The 17,094-nt window shown below is 38.0% G+C and overlaps 1 protein-coding gene across 4 annotated transcripts; it reads right to left on the bottom strand.

Annotated features, from left to right (window-relative positions):
* Nucleotides 1-4,801: 4,801 nt before the first annotated feature.
* Nucleotides 4,802-16,047, bottom strand: Ghitm (growth hormone inducible transmembrane protein). 4 transcript variants are annotated; one of them, XM_020185039.2, is made up of 10 exons: nt 15,942-16,047; nt 15,060-15,130; nt 14,184-14,340; nt 12,785-12,884; nt 11,183-11,294; nt 10,285-10,426; nt 8,697-8,805; nt 7,233-7,421; nt 6,646-6,817; nt 4,802-5,103 (listed from the first exon to the last, which is right to left on the bottom strand). In XM_020185039.2, exons 3-10 carry the CDS (start codon nt 14,310-14,312, stop codon nt 5,019-5,021), a joined length of 1,038 nt encoding a protein of 345 aa, XP_020040628.2. In that variant the 5' UTR covers nt 14,313-14,340; nt 15,060-15,130; nt 15,942-16,047; the 3' UTR covers nt 4,802-5,018. The 4 variants fall into 4 exon arrangements, with proteins under 4 accessions (XP_020040628.2, XP_073935419.1, XP_020040627.2 ...); XM_074079318.1 differs by lacking the exon at nt 15,942-16,047 and adding an exon at nt 15,815-15,922; XM_020185038.2 differs by lacking the exon at nt 15,060-15,130.
* Between the last annotated feature and the right edge of the window lie 1,047 nt (nt 16,048-17,094).

Genomic DNA, 17,094 nt, shown 5'->3' with positions numbered 1-17,094 from the left:
AACTTTGCAATGTGGAGAGAAGGGGGGAGAAATGACCCAAACATTGTATGCACATATGAATAAAAGAAATAAAAAAATGTTCAAAAAGATAGAGAATAGAACTAGAAAAAAAAAAAGAACTCTGCAACATATTAGCTGTGCGACCTGGACAAGGTGCTCAACACCTCTGTGCCTCAGTTTCTTTCACTATAAAATAGTAGCTGGATCTGGAGAGGAGCAGATCCAGTTGATGGGAGGATGATGTTAAGCTGCTGTAATACAGGAAAAATAATTTTATGTAATGTGGCCGATTTCCAGAAGTGAGGTACATAGCTTCCTTTCCTTTTTTTCTTGTCATCCACAAAATATTTATTATAATAATTATGACAGTTAAGGATAAGAGATTTTTAGCATACTCAAAGTCACAATGATAAAATTCTAGTGAAATTATATTTAGTGCCTATTCACGATTCAATAGCATGTCACTTTTTAAAAAATGTTTTTGATTCAGCTAGTAACCACTGACTTAAAGCTCCAGCTTCTGTAGAATTCTCTTACAATGTATAATGTAGATTTTATGACAAATTATAATTGTATATAACTATGATGTCATATTATGTACACAGTATGGAGTGACTGAATGACACTAAACATCCATCACCTTACTTAACATGTTTTCCTCGTCTGATTGCAACATGTTGTCATCCTCTCTCCCTTTGGTTCTTGGTAACCACCATACTCCTCCTTTTAAGTGTTCCATTGTTTTAGATTACATATATAAAAGAACATCTGACTTTTGTCTTTCTGTGCCTGGCTTATTTCACTTAACATGGTATTCTCTGGATTCACCCATGTTGCTGTAAATGAATTTAGTTTTTTCAAGGTTGATTAGTATTCCACTGTGTATCTATCATTTGCCCTTTATCCATTCATCCTTTGATGGACACTGAGATTGATTCCATATTTGACTATTGCTAATAGTGCTGCAATAAACACAGGTGTGTGGAGAGTTCGACACACAGATTTCAAATTCTTAGGATATATAACCAGAAGTGGGATTGCTTGACAACCTGTCTCCAAAAAATACCCAACCTCCCACTTGTACTCAGGATATCTTTGTTACTGCTTCATTACTGGGGGACTGTCTTTTCTTTTTTGGTGCTGGGATCGAACCCAGGGCCTCGCGCATGTTAGGCAAGCGCTGTACCACCGAGCTACATCCCACCCCTGGAGGACTGTCTTTCTTGCTACAACTAGGGGCAAAGAAAGCACACATACACAAGCCAAAATTTAGGTGTAAACGACTGCCATCACTTCCACATATGGATTTTAATGGAGAAAGGTGAGAGGACAAGTAGAGCAAGTGCAGGAGGGATGGTATACAGGAGAAGTGGGAATGACAATGTTCTCTGCTTCTGCCAGTGCTTAGGGTTGGAGAACAGCAAGGAGACTTGGGTTGGATCCTGTCTGTCAGCATCTGTTCTGTCCCTTGCAACTTGGCAGGCTTCCCAGGAGCATTGTCACCTTGCTTCCTATTCTTAGCCCCACCAGAACAGAGTGGGGATGTGGGGATGAGTGGTACAGCTGGAACAGTGTTGTCCTGGAGTAAATGTCAAGCCAACTGGAAGAGTCAAGGTCAAGAACCTTGATGGCTTGGGGTCCAGTACCACAGGGTGAAGAGATGTTTTGCTCTCCTGGGTCTTTCTACTAGATCTTCAAAGCTGAGGAGCTTCTTGTAAAATGTTTTAATGATTTTCAATTTCTCTCCATATATACTTTCTTTCTAAAAAAAATTACTTAGGAGCAGCTACACTATATTGAAACATACTCAATTTTGAATTTGTTATCAAATACCCATTCCACTAAGAACTTACAATGGTGAAAATCTCCTTTCTCCAGACTTAAATGACACAGTTGACTATACTGATTTCTTCTGAGGCACCCAAGTGTGACATCACTTGACTGAGCACATCAGTCTTACAGGACTCTAAAAACACAGAATTTAGTCAGGGTCCTACAGATGAAGATTGAGCCCTCTGCTAAGTAAGTCAAGACACTCCCCATGCTGCTGCCCTCGGGCCCTGGGCCAGATAGTCCTCTTCCCGCCAAAACACCAACCCTTCACTTCCTCAACTGGCACTTGTGTGGACACGTAATGTCCCTAAGGTCACGTGGCACATTTGCCCCCACTTCCTTTATAGCCTGTTGTAATTACTCTGGATAAACATTTGTAGTTTCTGATGACTACCTGAATCATTGGTGTCTGCTATTTTCCATGATTTAACTATTACTTAATAGAGTACCCAATAAATGTTGATCTCTTAAGAGTGATTCATAGGGCCTTAAATTTCCCACTTATTGTGAGGGTTTCTGCCTTGAGCACTGTGTTCAAAGGTCATCAAGGCCAATAGCCTTCTCATCAGCAATCGATCCCTCCTGCTTACTGCACACTATTAAGTGCTGTCTTCTTTCTAGCCACTCATACTTCTGTTTCTCCACAGTTGGTGCTAAGAATTCCTTTAATTAGGACCAAATGGCACAAATCTATTACTTCTTGTGAATAGTCATCCCATCAACCAATTATGCTCCCAACTTCCACTCATTCCTGTTTGGGAGTCATTCTTTGTTGCTCAAATCTTGTCTGTTCAACGTCTGTACTTCCAAGTACATAACTGGGCAGAGCCAGCTTGTTTGTACTTCCTGTGAGGATTCCCTTCGAATCATCAGTTAGTTGCTAGTCATTTCAACTTTTCTTTTTTTCTTTTGCAATACTGGGGTTTGAACTCAGGGTCTATACCCTGGGTCATTCCACCAACCCTTTTTTTGTGATGGGATTTTTTGAGATAGGGTCTCATGAACTATTTGCCTGGGCTTGCTTTCAACTGTGATCCTCCTGATCTCTGCCTCCTGAGTAGCATGGATTACAGGCATAAAAGCCACTGGCACCCGGCTAACTTTTCTTAACTTCTAAGAGCCTCATCCAGTGGACTGCAGCTGTTTGTACTTAGGCTTCAGAAAGCAATGTCTCCCTTGGGTCCAGCCAGCATGGTGTCTACCACACAGGATAGGCATTCATGTTTTCTTACTGAATGTTCATTAACTAGTCTTCTAAGCAATGACCAAAAGAGCCTTTATTTTTGGTGTGATTTTTAAGTCATCTATCTCAGTTATCCTTTAACATTTCAGATGCCATGTCTGAAAATGTAAAATGGCTATTTTGCTTTCTTTTTTGCCTAAAGCCTATCAATTTGCAGATTTTTACTCTTGCCTGTGAATGATGTGTGGGGAAAAAAATTCCTGAGCAAGAAATTAAGATATTTTTTGTTATCTCTTAGAAATATTATACAAGCATTTACATCTTACATAAAATATTTTACATAGCCTTCACTGTCTTAGCAAAGTCAGAAAAAGTTAAGTGCTGTAATAAAATGTCATAAAAAAGTTTTGATTTTTCTACACCAACTTCTACCTGATATCACTGTTGAAATTATACCATTTTGTTTTGTGTGTGACACCATCCAAAACTAAGGATGTAAATTTTGGGTTCAAAAATGTGACTAAAGACTATAGACAGGTTCTCTGAGATTTTACTTTAAAATCACAATGGCATTTTATGGTGGCCATTTGGCATTTACATTTTTTGCTTAGGGAAAAACTAAACAAATCATCATTGGCCTCAAAACTTATGATGTTTTTACTAAGTGTCTGCACATTTAACCTTAACCCTATCAGACAGGTTCTGCTATTATCTTCATTCTACAGATGAGGAAACTGGGTACTGAGAGTTTAGTTGCCCAAGGTCATATAAGAAATAAGTGGAAGAGTGGAAGAGCTGAGATTCAAACAGAGGTAGTCTACCTTCATAACAACCATCTCAAAAATCATACAGACCTCCTTTCATCCACTGACAACTTCCAAAAATAACTTTTCTGTATCAAAAAACTTACAATGTCACAAGAAAGGTAGGTAATGGTCTAAGGAAGACAGAAAGAAAATTCTGTTAGGGAAAACTAAAGAAGCACTATCCCAATTACACTTCTGTTTCATTTCCTAAAGACAGTTTGGTTTTGCTTCTTAGTGTTCAGTCTGAGAGGTAATGCAAGAAACCAACAGTTTCAGGAGAAAAACTGCTTTCCTAATGTCCAGTGTAAGGCACAAATGGGGCTTTGCTAACAAAGCCTTTAAAACTTGAAGAGATGAGAAAAGCAAGCATGTATTCAATTAGACATTCAATAAATATGCAACAAACTTCAGCAACTATAAACATTGTATACTTGAAAAAAGCAACATATCTTATGCTTTGAAGTATTCTATCTTGAGAATGAATAGTTTTAAGGATCACATTTTGTTTTAGAAGCTTCAAAAACAAAATGGACATATATGTAAGTCCATCAGGGACTCTCCATATTATTAACATTCTGGAGTGTCCTAACAACATGTAGTCAACACCGTAAAGACAGCACGGAGAAACAGAGCCAGATAAGGAACACCTGTGTCTTTGTTTCATAAACCAATGCAAAAACAGTGATCACTTGTTTCCAAATACTCAAGATGTCATTCACTGGGGCTCATCACATTCGCATAGTGCTAAATTCTAAACATTCAAAAAAAGACTACAGGTGACTACACCTTGCTCTGGTCTCTATACTAAATCCCGTGTCACTTAAGGATTGTTTAAAATACTCTGCACCCCCCAAAATATGTAGGCAATTAATTTGCTGAATTTTATTTAATCTAAGAAATTAAAAAATACTTATTCTCATAACACAAGCCTTAGTTTTCAAACTCATTAAAGCATTTTGGAATTATTCAAACATGAGAGTTGGAGATGGGAATGTTTATTTGGAGAGAACTACTGAATTTATTCTCTATGTGAAAAAGCGGGCCTGAAGGGTCACATTATTTTAACACTTTATACATGATGACATGTTCTTATCTTCTAAACTTCAATGAAAGCTGCTCCTCCAAACTGTGTAATGACACGTTCCCTACTGAACAGCAAGACATCTGATGTAGTGGAGAAGCCAGAAGCTGTCACTTCATTTCTTTCTGTTGCCTCCAGTTGCCAGCATAGTTGCAATGCGCATAAATATATTTAGCATATCCATGTAGATTCCTAACATCCTAGAAAAGGAAATTATGCCCATTATGTATGATGCAATCCTAACAATGAATGACAAATTATTTCTTAGTATAGAAAGAAGAAAGCTGGATGCTGAGGGCTCATGTCTGTAATTCTAGTTACTTGGGAGGCTGAGATCAGAAGAATTGCAGTTTGAGGTCAGCCAGGGCAAACTGTTCGAGACCCCATCACCAAAACAACCATAGCAGAATGGGCTATGGAAGTATGGTGCAAGTATAGCATCTGCTTTGCAAATGTGAAGCCCGTCCCCACCCCCCAAAAACAGTTAACAGAAAACAAAAATGAAGGGAAAAGTAATATTATTATTATTTGTACTGGCTGTATGAAATAGAAATATTAATTCTTTATTAAGAATAAGATGTTTACTGCCAAATAAGGGAGTCCTAAACTAGAAAACAGGCAAGGCTTTCCCTCTGGCAGAATAATCTGTCAAGCGTTAAAGGCAATTTTTAAAAGCATTCTATTCTCTGACACTCTGCTGTGAATAAAGTATCTTACAGAAAACCCTAGGTGTTAGACAATGAAATAACTGAAACAAAACCAAAGAAACAGCTTTATAAGAACTTGTTAGACACAGTCTGGCATTTTAAAATGTTAGCTTCAACTCCCCTAAAGAAAGGTGCTATAAATCTGTAAGCTTTATAGCAACATTTTCTAAAACCATTACATTAAGTTCCATTTTTAGACAAAGGAAAACAAATTACTTAAAAAATGTGATAGACACCATAAAACTCTAGCAAATTGTTTAAATAATTACATAATACTAAATGCCAATTAAAGCTGAATATCTCAAAATATCCAATGTTTACACTGAAAAATTTTCATTTTTTAGAAGAGACTTTTTTTCCTCTTAAAATTCTGTGTGAATTATGTATGTTTCCTAATAAATAATGTACATGTACTTGAATAAATACTTAAACAGCATACACTCAGCTGCAATACAACAGTTTTTTTTGATATATACATAGTTTACTAAATAAAACAATAAAATTTGGTAAAGCAATTTGAATTGTGTCCCTCCCAAAAGATACATGCAAGTTCTAACTCTGGTACCCATAAATGTGACTATATTTGGAAATATAGTCTTCAAAGATGTAATTAAGATTCAAGTTAGGATGAGGTCATTCTGGAGTAGGGTGGGCCTTTACTCTAATACACTTGGTGGCCTTCTAAGAAAAGGAAAAAAGACAAGAGACAAATACACAGAGAAAATGGCAAGTGAAGATGGATACAGAGACTGCAGTAGTACATCTAAAAGTCAAGGATTGCCAGCAGTAACAAGAAGTTAAGAGAGACACAGAACAGATTCTTCCTTGGAGCCCGTAAAAATTAAGGTATTGCACACCTTGATTTTGTACTTCTGGCCTCCAGAACTTTAAGACAATAAATTTCTATTGTTTTAAGCCACCCAGCTCATTGTACTTTGTTATAGTAGCACCCTGGGAAACTAATAGAACAAAATAGGACAAATTAACACACAAACACACTTATGTAACAGAATAGCAACAGTAAAGATTACTTACGAATTGATGGGATCATATTTTTGAACTCCATACACTGGTGTTATTTCTGCATGCTTGATTACTTTCTGAGTATCATACAGAAGGAACATGCTGAAAAGAACTAATCCACCATACACTGCTACTGAGTACAGAGTAGCACCAGCCACAGTAGAAGGTGGAAGAAACATGGATCCTGAAATCAAAATAAGAAAAAAATTAAGACTTACTTTCTTTTTTAAAAAACAAATTCCGTGTAACTGGAATTGTAATTTGGTATACTGTGCAAATAGTACATGTACAGTCTAATCTTATTTATGTTAGTTCAAAATCCATGTTGATCATTCCTCCAATGGTTCACTTGTCCACATTAGAGGAAGATTCTTGCATTAGAGTAATTTTTATGTTCTTCAGACCATTTAAGATGTATTTAGTAAAACCAATTATAATTGCTAACCACATATCAAAATTTCTATAATGTTCAATAATAAATCCCAATGAAATTAGCATATATCTTTTAAACAACTTTCAAAATGACTCAATAAATTAAGATACTTGAGTATTTCAGAATTTAGGAACCAAATCCTAAGTATCAAACCTTAATAGCTTACCCAGTGAAGACACAAAGACAAGACCCAGGCCCACTCCCAGGGGTGCTCCCATGTTCAGAAACTTCTCACTGGGTGCACACATAGCCACAGTAGAGAGGCCTCCCACAATGCCGGCTGTGTACCATGCAGCTCTCACGAGAAGAGGTCCCCCCAGTACTGTCAGAGGAGCCACCACTGCACCCATCACACCTGAGATAAGAGTAAGTATTTACTATCAAAGGGAAAAATGTGACTTCAAATGTACTATCTTAATGTATATATACCTTATATTTAGCAATATGGTTACAAAAAGCTTTCCTTTTATATAATACAAATTCCACAATCCAAATCTGTGGCTATCCAAATTCTCACCAATACTAATATTAGTAACTATATGTATGTATACATTCAGCAACTTTGTAAAATTCCATGTAGCTCATTATTTGGATCTGAGTCTACCACCAGAGGTTTTACATTTATACATGAGTTAAAACAAATAACTCAAAATCAAACCTGTTACTGCAGTTTATAAAAGTCGTTTTAGTTATCAGATTAAACATCTTCATAAAACTGCGTGAAAGATATATCACCAATTTAATTAACAAAGGTAAATGGAACTCCTCTATAGCACAAAAACCCTTAGATATTATTTCAGTGATGACATAATGTTGTTACCCTTTTCTTTTACTTCACAGAACTATCTTCATTTTTGATCTTCAATACTAGTGTGTCTACTGCGCAAGAGTAACATTTCTAGATCAAGTAATATGGTATGGAAAATTTTATGATGATTTAGAAATATCTTTTTCTCAAGGAAAGAAACTGAATAAAAACTTTCACAGATGGGGCTGGGGGCATGGCTCTAATAAAAGCATTTGCTTAACAAGTATGAGGTCCTGAGTTTAAACCACAGTACTGCAAAAAAATTTTTTTTTTCTACACATGACATTTTTACTAGGATTCCTATCCATTTTGAAATTAGCAGCAAAATTTTTAGCAACTTTTTCTACCATCAGTTTTTTCCGTTTCTAAAGATACTGAACAAAAACAACACTCAAGTGATATGTATCAGATCTGAAATTTTCCTGATACTGGACAAAATAGAAAATAGTAAATCTTTGCATATCCTAGCTTGTTTTAGGATACAAGTTCAATATTGGGGAAGTTCAGTCTTAGTTGGTATTCAGACCCAATCTTTTAAAGCAAAGATGTGGCAGTAATACAACCAGTAATGACTATAGAAAATTGTGTTTTCTAAACACAAGGTTTCACTAGATTATGTGTAAGTCATTAACAACTGTGTGGAGCCACTCAAAATGGGCAATATTCACAAACTGGTTCTGGTGGTATATTTCTGTACTCCCAGCACTTTGGAGGATGAGGCAGGAAGATCATAAATTTTTGGTGAGACTGAGCTACAAAATAAAATTCTGTCTTAAAAAAAATAGCCAAGACTATTTAATAACAATTTAAAATAGAACATACCAGAATGCAGTAACCAAGCAAGATGTTTTGGGCCTGGGCTCTGATCATATGGTATGCTCTGTACCAGCATTCCAGTTCCAATCATGGCTGCAAAGGTTGCACCAATTGTCTGAAAGACACATCATTAATAAAAACAAATCCTTAAATAAAGTAGAACCCCATAAGCCTCAAGTACAATTAGTTACATCTAACAAACCAGTTTTGAAAAGGATAAAAAAAAAAAAACAAACACTGTATTTTCCAGCACATTAAAAGGCATTGGGTTTATTTCAGCTTGGGCTAAGTTAGCAACAGTGCCCCCTACTGTCATAAATTAGGTTAGCACACAACTTCAAGTTCCTAAGTAGAGCTTAGACTGACATTGTCATCTTTTAACAATTGTATTCTTGTTGGACAGAGATGAAACAAAATCCTGTTAAGAATCACAGGATAATTATTCTTGATTAAAACCTGTATTTTTCTATAACACAAATAATATTTTCTTTAAAAGTGATCATGACCTACTAATTAAAAAAATACACACACACACACACACACACACACACACACACACACGGCCTTGAACTATACTTATTTGCTAAATGTAAACATGGGAAACAGAACACAGTAAATATTACTGTGGCACATGGAAAAGAATATTAGAAATAAGATCCCTTTATGGCTGATTTGTAGATAACATTAATCCCTTATGTGATACCAGGCCTACTCACTTATAGGTCTGTCTGACCCATTGGCATCATAATGTTCAAAACAAACTACAGGTAAACAGAACAGCTATTTTTGTACAGGGCAAGAAAACCCTAATCAATGCACAAAAACCGACTGGGTTACATCCACCATTTTCCAATGGAGAAACAATTACTAAAACTACTTCATACTGTTTTTCAGGATATTTACTTCAATTATATTTCTTTCTTTAAAGGTCCTTCATGATTCAGCTGCATTTTTTTTCTTTAACTTTTCCACATTCTGCATTCCACCTATACTTCTTACTTTGTCTCAGCTTTACTAATAACTCCTATGATCATTTGAACAAAAACTTGTTTATTAAAGTATTCTTCCATTTAATTCACCCCCACCTTTCATTTAATCATTTTTTTTGTTTGTTTTGTTTTGTTTTGATGGGACTGGGGTTTAAGAGCTTGTTTGGATGTTTTGGAAGAGGAACACAGCTACTTTTGTGTACCCTTGAACTGTCTTCCTCTACTGGGGATGGTTTTCTTCTTTGACTGAGTGCCCCAGCCTTGGGAGGGACACAGGGACCCACATGGATCAGTGAGGAAGGAAGGGACACCCACCTAGCCAGCCAGATCATCCAAATCAACCTTGGTGGTCAATGGGATGACAGATGTAGAAGCCAGATTGTCCTCACATCTCCGGCCTGGGGTTTGAACTCAGGGATTCGTGCTTGCAAAGCAGGCATTCTACCCAGTTGAGCTATACCTCCAGTTCATTTTTTTCTGGTTATTTTGGAGATGTCTTCTAGATCTTAATCTCCCAAGTAGATAGGATTGTAGGCATGAGTCATTGGTGCCTGGCTTCATCCAATCTTTTGATAAAAATGTAAAATGAAAACGAGCCAACTTACCACCCAAGAGCCTCTCATCATGAAATTCATAAGAGCAGGAGTTCTGGTTACTGCCAAGGCAGACAAAGCTGTTAAGCCAATACTTCCTGCTAAGTACATATAAGTAGAATGAATTCTATCCTTCACATATTGAGGCCAAATTCTGTAAGAAACATGACCTGGTTAGTTTATGAAACTATGGATGTGAATTCTGGCTAAATCATTCAGGAACTAGATACTTATTTAGGTTTGAATAATTACATGCCAACGAAACAAAGAAACTCTATTTTTATTAAAATATGTATGCAAAACATTTTAAAAGTGAATACAGACTAAAGAATGAGAAGAAAACTGGAACTTTTTTTCCATTTAGCTCAGCAATTTCACACATAGGTGAGTTTTTTTTTTTTTTTTGACAAAAGTCAGATTGCTTTAGCTTTTATAAATGTGTAAATGTTCCTTCTGCAGCAACTACCTAAATTCTTGGGTCCTAATTTTAAAAACTAGACACTGAGGAAAAGAATTATCAATGAATGCTTATGTAAATATGTGGAGAAAATAAACTACACTCTTCATAGAATTAACTGCTAAGGAATTACCACAGAATCAGGTCAGTTCTGTGGAGTTACAATCACAGCTACATAAAAACGGCAACATTTCCTATAACTCTGAGTTCTAGGCAGAGGAGTTTCACCAACTGAACCTCTTCTCTGTAAATATCCTGGTTTTAGTTGTACCATTCTGTTCCTTAGGACTAGATCTATTGCCATGAGAGCTTCTCTTCAGGGAAGCAGCACTGAGAAAAAAATATAATCTTTCAGAATCATAGGATAATACATTATTACCTACTCCTTTCATGGCTCTCATGTTGGAACTCTTAAAGGAGAGTTTTGGGATTATTTTGGAATAATTTACTTACACAGCCTTTTCAATAGCTCCAATTTCATTAGACATTCCCAAGCCATAGTAGCACAGTGCTCCAAGACCAACAGCAGCCCCTCCAGCAACAAACCATCTTCCCATCTGATCAACTGCAGAAAACAGGAGGAAATGTGTTAGTACTGCCATGTCTCAACTAAACTAAAATGTTGTGGGTAAGGCCTTCACAACATTCATGAAGGGATCAAGTCACATATTGTGTTTCTTCATATGTAGCTAGATACAGAATATGTTCTCAAAGTTAGAAGACCAGTAAAAAGGATATCCTTGAAACAAAAGTGTAATAATCACTATAGGAAGAAAACACCAAGTCGGGCATGGTGGTGTACATATATAATCCCAGCACTTAAGAGGCTGGAACAGGAGGACTGTGAGTTCCAGAGCAGCCCAGGCTACATAGTGAGACTACAGCTCAAAAATAAAAAACCAACTAAAATAAAAAAAGGACAGTACCAGACCTGGTTAATCTTCTACTTCATTCCAACAATATTTGAGTAGTTATTTGCAGATGTGGAAATCTTTCTGTGATACACACTACTGTATTAATGTCAGTTTGGAGTATTCTTATCAAGTTTTTGAAAAGTAAAAAATGAAATCCCAGCATGTGGAAGACTAAGATAGGAAGATCATCAGTTTGAGGCCAGCCTGGGCTACATAGTGAGACTTTGTCTCAAAAAACTGGAAATAAAGTAAAAAATATAAGAGGAATTGCCAACAGTCACTCTACATGGTGTCTAAAGTGGTATTAACAAAGATGAAGCCTGACATGTATTAACAAAGAGAACCAAAGAACAAAATTGTAATCAGTCTTTATGCAGTGGAGCTGAGGGAGAGGATGCTCATTTTAGAGACAGTTTAGCAATTCTATCTTGATGGAGATAGATGGAGCATCTTACTCCCTTCAATCTAAATTTGTTCACTCAGAACGTTACTATGCAATTCATGATTTGTTCTCTAGGGTCAACCTTCTCATCAGAAAGAAATGCCCTGAGAAATACTGATTAGGGCTCTCTCCCACTGTATATACTGACATTTTCCAAGACTGTTAAGGAGCAGTGGTATTTTTGATCAGCTTTGGGAAGATAAGCAATCTAATTGCAAAGCTGAAACATCCAGAGTGTGAACTAAAATGACTTCATTAATGTAATGCCCTCCTGAACAGCCCTAAATGGGTAGCTGGAAGACTGTGCTTAGATTAAGTAGGCCTTTAATAACATCTATGTTCTGGTGACTTATTTTTGTCCTAAGACATACACAAATATTACATGCTTGAATGAAGATTTTACACAACTTCAAATTAACTTCCTTAACAGATCATGGCACAGCAATAATCTTTTTTTTTCCCCCTAAAAAACGTGAAAGCAAAATTTTCATTGGAAAAACTTTACCTGGGAACTTCTGAATCTAGTGCAAAGTACTAATCTTTTTGGAGCCATCAGATCCCCAAGAGTAGAAATGTGGTCGTTATTCCAGAAAATGCACATACATGTAAGTTTACATATATTTTTAGGTTTTTTTTTTTTTTTTACCTTTTAAGACATACCCATGTACTTCAGATTAAAATCTAAAGACTGCCACTTACTTTTAAACATTTTTTCCATTGATGGTTCCAATGCCGCCTCTTTGAGCTCTTGGCCAGTTTTCCCACGGCGGATCCCAATTCTTGTCTTGGTGGCATATTCCTGATATATATGCAAACAAAGACACATATCACCCTCATCAAAACAGTATGTTACTAAAACACAGATCTCTTTCATACTAGAAAATTCTAGCTAAAGAAATTTAGTGATGTCAGTATAAAAGTTGTATAAAAAATTTTATTTAAAAAGTTGTGAAAAAAATTACTGTAGACTTACTTATGCTCCATTTTTGAAGTGATTCATTAATTTATCACACACTTTTTCATGTGTGTGTGATGCTGGGGACCATACCCAAGGCCTCATGCATGCAAGCACTCTACTGAACTCCACTCCACCTGCTCTTATATATATTTCTTAAAGCTTAAATTTCAAAATAATTTCCTTTTATAAATTATAGTTTATATATCTAGAATGTCTTAAATACTAACCAAATACCAAGACAAGAATCTATTAACATTTAAAAAATGCATTCAATAAGTATCACCTGTATTCCATCATCTGGGAAACAGGCTCAAGAAAAGTCTCTCTTCTGAACATAAATTCAAAGGGAGGCAGGACTACTGCATTTCCTCTATGCCCTTCCTTCCTTCATCCCTCCCTCCCTCCTTCCTTCTTTCTTATACAGTAGAATACACTGTAGAACAGTTCATTTAAAAGGGAAAGAATTTGTCTTCCTTTACCTACTTACAAACTTAACCTACCACAAACTTAAAAACTTCTACTCATTTGAATGCTAGAGGAGAAATCTGTTAGCTGGGCATGGAATGGCACATGTCTGCAATCCCACACTGGGGAGGCTGAGGCAGGAAGACTGCCAGTTGGAGACCAGCCTGGACAATATAGTGAGACTCTGTTGTAAAAGAAAATGGGCTTCTTTCTAACTTTGTCATTCTCCAAACAAAAGCTGCAATAGCATCTTTATTAGCTTATTAATAAGCTTTTGGCCAAATGGTATTATCTCTGGGTGCTTAAGCATCTGACTATAGGCTCTATGCCAGATCTTTGTTGTATCGCATACCTCTCAATTTTTCACTATTTACTCTCAATTTTCTGAGTGAGAAATTTCAAGAGCTGTAAGTACAGTTACAGTTATAGAAGTTCTTTTCTGCTTTCTTCAGTGATAGGGAGGGACCAGAATGATAAAACATTGATGGGAGAGAAAGAACTGGAGACATTATTGTTATATTAAATATTTTAGTAAATTATTAACTTTCAGTAAATCACTAAAGGCAGCAAGCTTCATACTCTGCCGAAACCCCAAAAACCCAAATTCCTTATCAGTTCCAGGTGCAAGAGCAGAGAGAAAAACAGACCCTATAAAAACATTCATATTATCTTTACCCTGCTGGGTGTTAAGAGCCATTGATTCTTTGTGATGGAATTCTTCACAACAGGGGAGGCCTTGGTGAAAGTTGGGTGGAAAACCCTGGAAGGTAGTGTCCGGAGACACACAAGCCTTGCAGCCAGCATGATGATGCACCAGGTTTACCAAGTAGATCTGAAATGCAGTTAGGAAGACAGACAAAAACATAACCTATTAACTAATTTAGGGATGGATAAACATGGGCCAAGACTAGAAGGAACAAATTATTTTTCAGGAGAAAAAAATGGAAGAAAGTGAACTCCTTAATTTTCACTGAATCTCCTGCTTGTCTTTTAACTCCAGAAACCTACCCCACAGAAATGAGTTTGGGATGGAGCCACCAAATTAGTTTTAAATCCCAGTTTTAAACAATAGGATGTATGACTCTGCAAAAGTTATATGTAGTTACATACATGTAGTTATATATATGTAGCTATATGAATTCTATTATTCAATGAGAAAATTTAGAAAGAGGAGTCTGCATAACAACACAGGAAAAGTGTCATCTAATGAAGAAATGAGCAACTCTTGGAGTTGGACTGTATGACAAGAATGAAAGATCCTAACGGGGGCCAAACATAAATTCAAGTTAAGTATGTCAAAAATTGTTTCTTTCAGGAGAAGACATGGAGATGTTCAACTAAATTAACCTATCCCATATGCCTTTCTACACCTAAAGAACACTCAAGCTAAGTAAAGTAAGTTACCAACCAGGTTTCTCTCATGTTATACTCCTTCAGTGGTGTCCCCAATAGAAAAACATGCTAAAAGTTGGATTCTCTCAGCTGAAGGGCAGACTGAAATGACTATCATAGTTTCGAAGGAGATGACAAGCATAAGACAATTTGGCCTACCAGCCCAACTCTGCCAATGATTTGTAGTTAATCTCAGGCAAACGACTATCCTTCTGTCTCACTTTCCCCACCTGTAACATAAGAAAACGACCAAAACAGTGTTCAGACTACAAGGCCGACCCTTTAACTACCTGCTTTCGAACTGCCCAAGACGTTTCTTCAAATGTGGACTCCTGGGTCTTACATTGCGCCTAATGACTTTACCTCTAGAAAGAAGACCAGGAATATGTGCTTTAACTAGCAGCCCCGAAGCTAAGAACTCTTGCTTTAAAACACCCGCGTGTCTTTGGCTCTGCCAAGGGAACTATGAAGGTTGTACAACGCTGCGCATCCGACCTTTGGGAAAAACGCTTTTATGCCATTACATCATCTCGTCCTGTACCTTCCTCAGTCCTTAGGACAGTGACCAGGGCAGAGGCCCGAGGCCAGCGCACAGTGGGAGTCTCACTTGTGTCCCCTATTCTAAGTGGCCTTGTGTGGGTGCTGAACCTCTGAAACCTACCGCCCCTTATATCGGGCCGTACGCTTCCGAGACCCCGATGAACCGGGCGTCTGGTCACCGCACAGTCCTACAACACCCCACCTCTGCTATCAGCCAGGCGGAGGCTGTGCGGCGGGGCCGCGGGGGTGACTCAGCGCCTCGCTGCCCAAGAACAGGCAGCCAGCCATCGGGTGCCCGGTCCGCATTTCCCGCACCCCATGGCGCCCCTGCCCTCCTCCACGGGGTCCTCCGCAGAACCGTGACCCAGACGCACAGCACCGCCATGACGCGGCCAATGCGCAGCGGCCTCCAGCCCTCCCCAGCAGCATCAGAAGGCCCCGCAAGGCCCGCCGTCAGGAGCAATGTCGGAGGAGTCTCACGTCCACTCAGGGCAGCAGTACCTCAGTTACCGGCCACCTCCACCATGAGTTCCCCTTCCGGGCCTGCGAAACGCGAAAGCCCTACCCCTTCGGCCTTACAGCCTCTGCGCGCAGTCCCGCTGGCTCTCTGGCTCTCTGCGTGATGCAACATCCGGAGAAAAGGTAAATAGTGCAAGCAGCCAATCATGAGCAGACATAAGACGGAAAGGCGGAAACAGAGGGGAGGCGGAGTTTTGGCCTGGTGGGGCGGAACCAGTGGAGGAGAGATAGCGGTTGGAAACGTCACAGTCAGCATCCATTTTGGGTATGGGCATGACGCCATCTACGCCATCTTAGCTCTGGGCAGCGGAGCTCTCAGGTTTTCTTTTAACCCTTTCACTCGCAATAGGTACATAAGTTTAAAAGTGAAGAATAGTGTCACGATAGAAAATTACGTCTTCGCCTCATGTTTTTCTTATTGCATTTTTGCCTACTGAATTGTGAGATAAATCTTGCCAAATATGTCAATTTCTGACTGGAAAAAATCTGATGTCAGGTCACGTGAAATTTAGAGTTTTTTTTCTTCTTCTAGATTCATTTTTATTGCTTTGTGATTTTTTTTCCAGGGCGTTCCCCTCCCCCCCCCCACGCTTCAGTCTATTCCTGCATAATAGAGCATATGCAAAGGACTCTTGTCTTTTACCCAAGGGCTTTTTTGAGGACTACTCAGATGCTTCTGATGGGAGTAATTTGTTATGTCAGAGCCATTTCTCATTAACTCGTGGGAGTCTTTTGTTGTTTTTGCCTTTGTTTTTATTTTTCACTCTGTCTTATTATATGTTAAATATTTACAAGAGGCTCATTTTGAGCCAAGCACTAGTAGAAATGTATACAAATGATCAAAATACAAGGGTACCCCTGTTTTGGTGAAATAAAGCCTTTGGCTTTCAGGGATCCACTTTCTGGTGGAGAGTGAAAATATAGACAAATATAATCTTAGGTGATGATAATGTTGTGTGAATCTCAAGCTTTGATACGGGACACTGAGGCAGTTTAGCTGGAAGCAACGTTTTATTGTGCCAGCACAGACTCAGCAGACTTGTGTCCAAAGGCTGAGCCCCATGAACAAAGAGGTCTCACCTTATATACCCTTGCAAGCAGGTTACAGAAGCAAAAAGCAAAGCTCAGCTCACAT

The sequence above is a fragment of the Castor canadensis genome, chromosome 7, assembly GCF_047511655.1.
Source record: "Castor canadensis chromosome 7, mCasCan1.hap1v2, whole genome shotgun sequence".
In the NCBI taxonomy this organism is placed as follows: Eukaryota; Metazoa; Chordata; class Mammalia; order Rodentia; family Castoridae; genus Castor; species Castor canadensis.
This window is presented reverse-complemented; position numbering and strand designations above follow the sequence as displayed.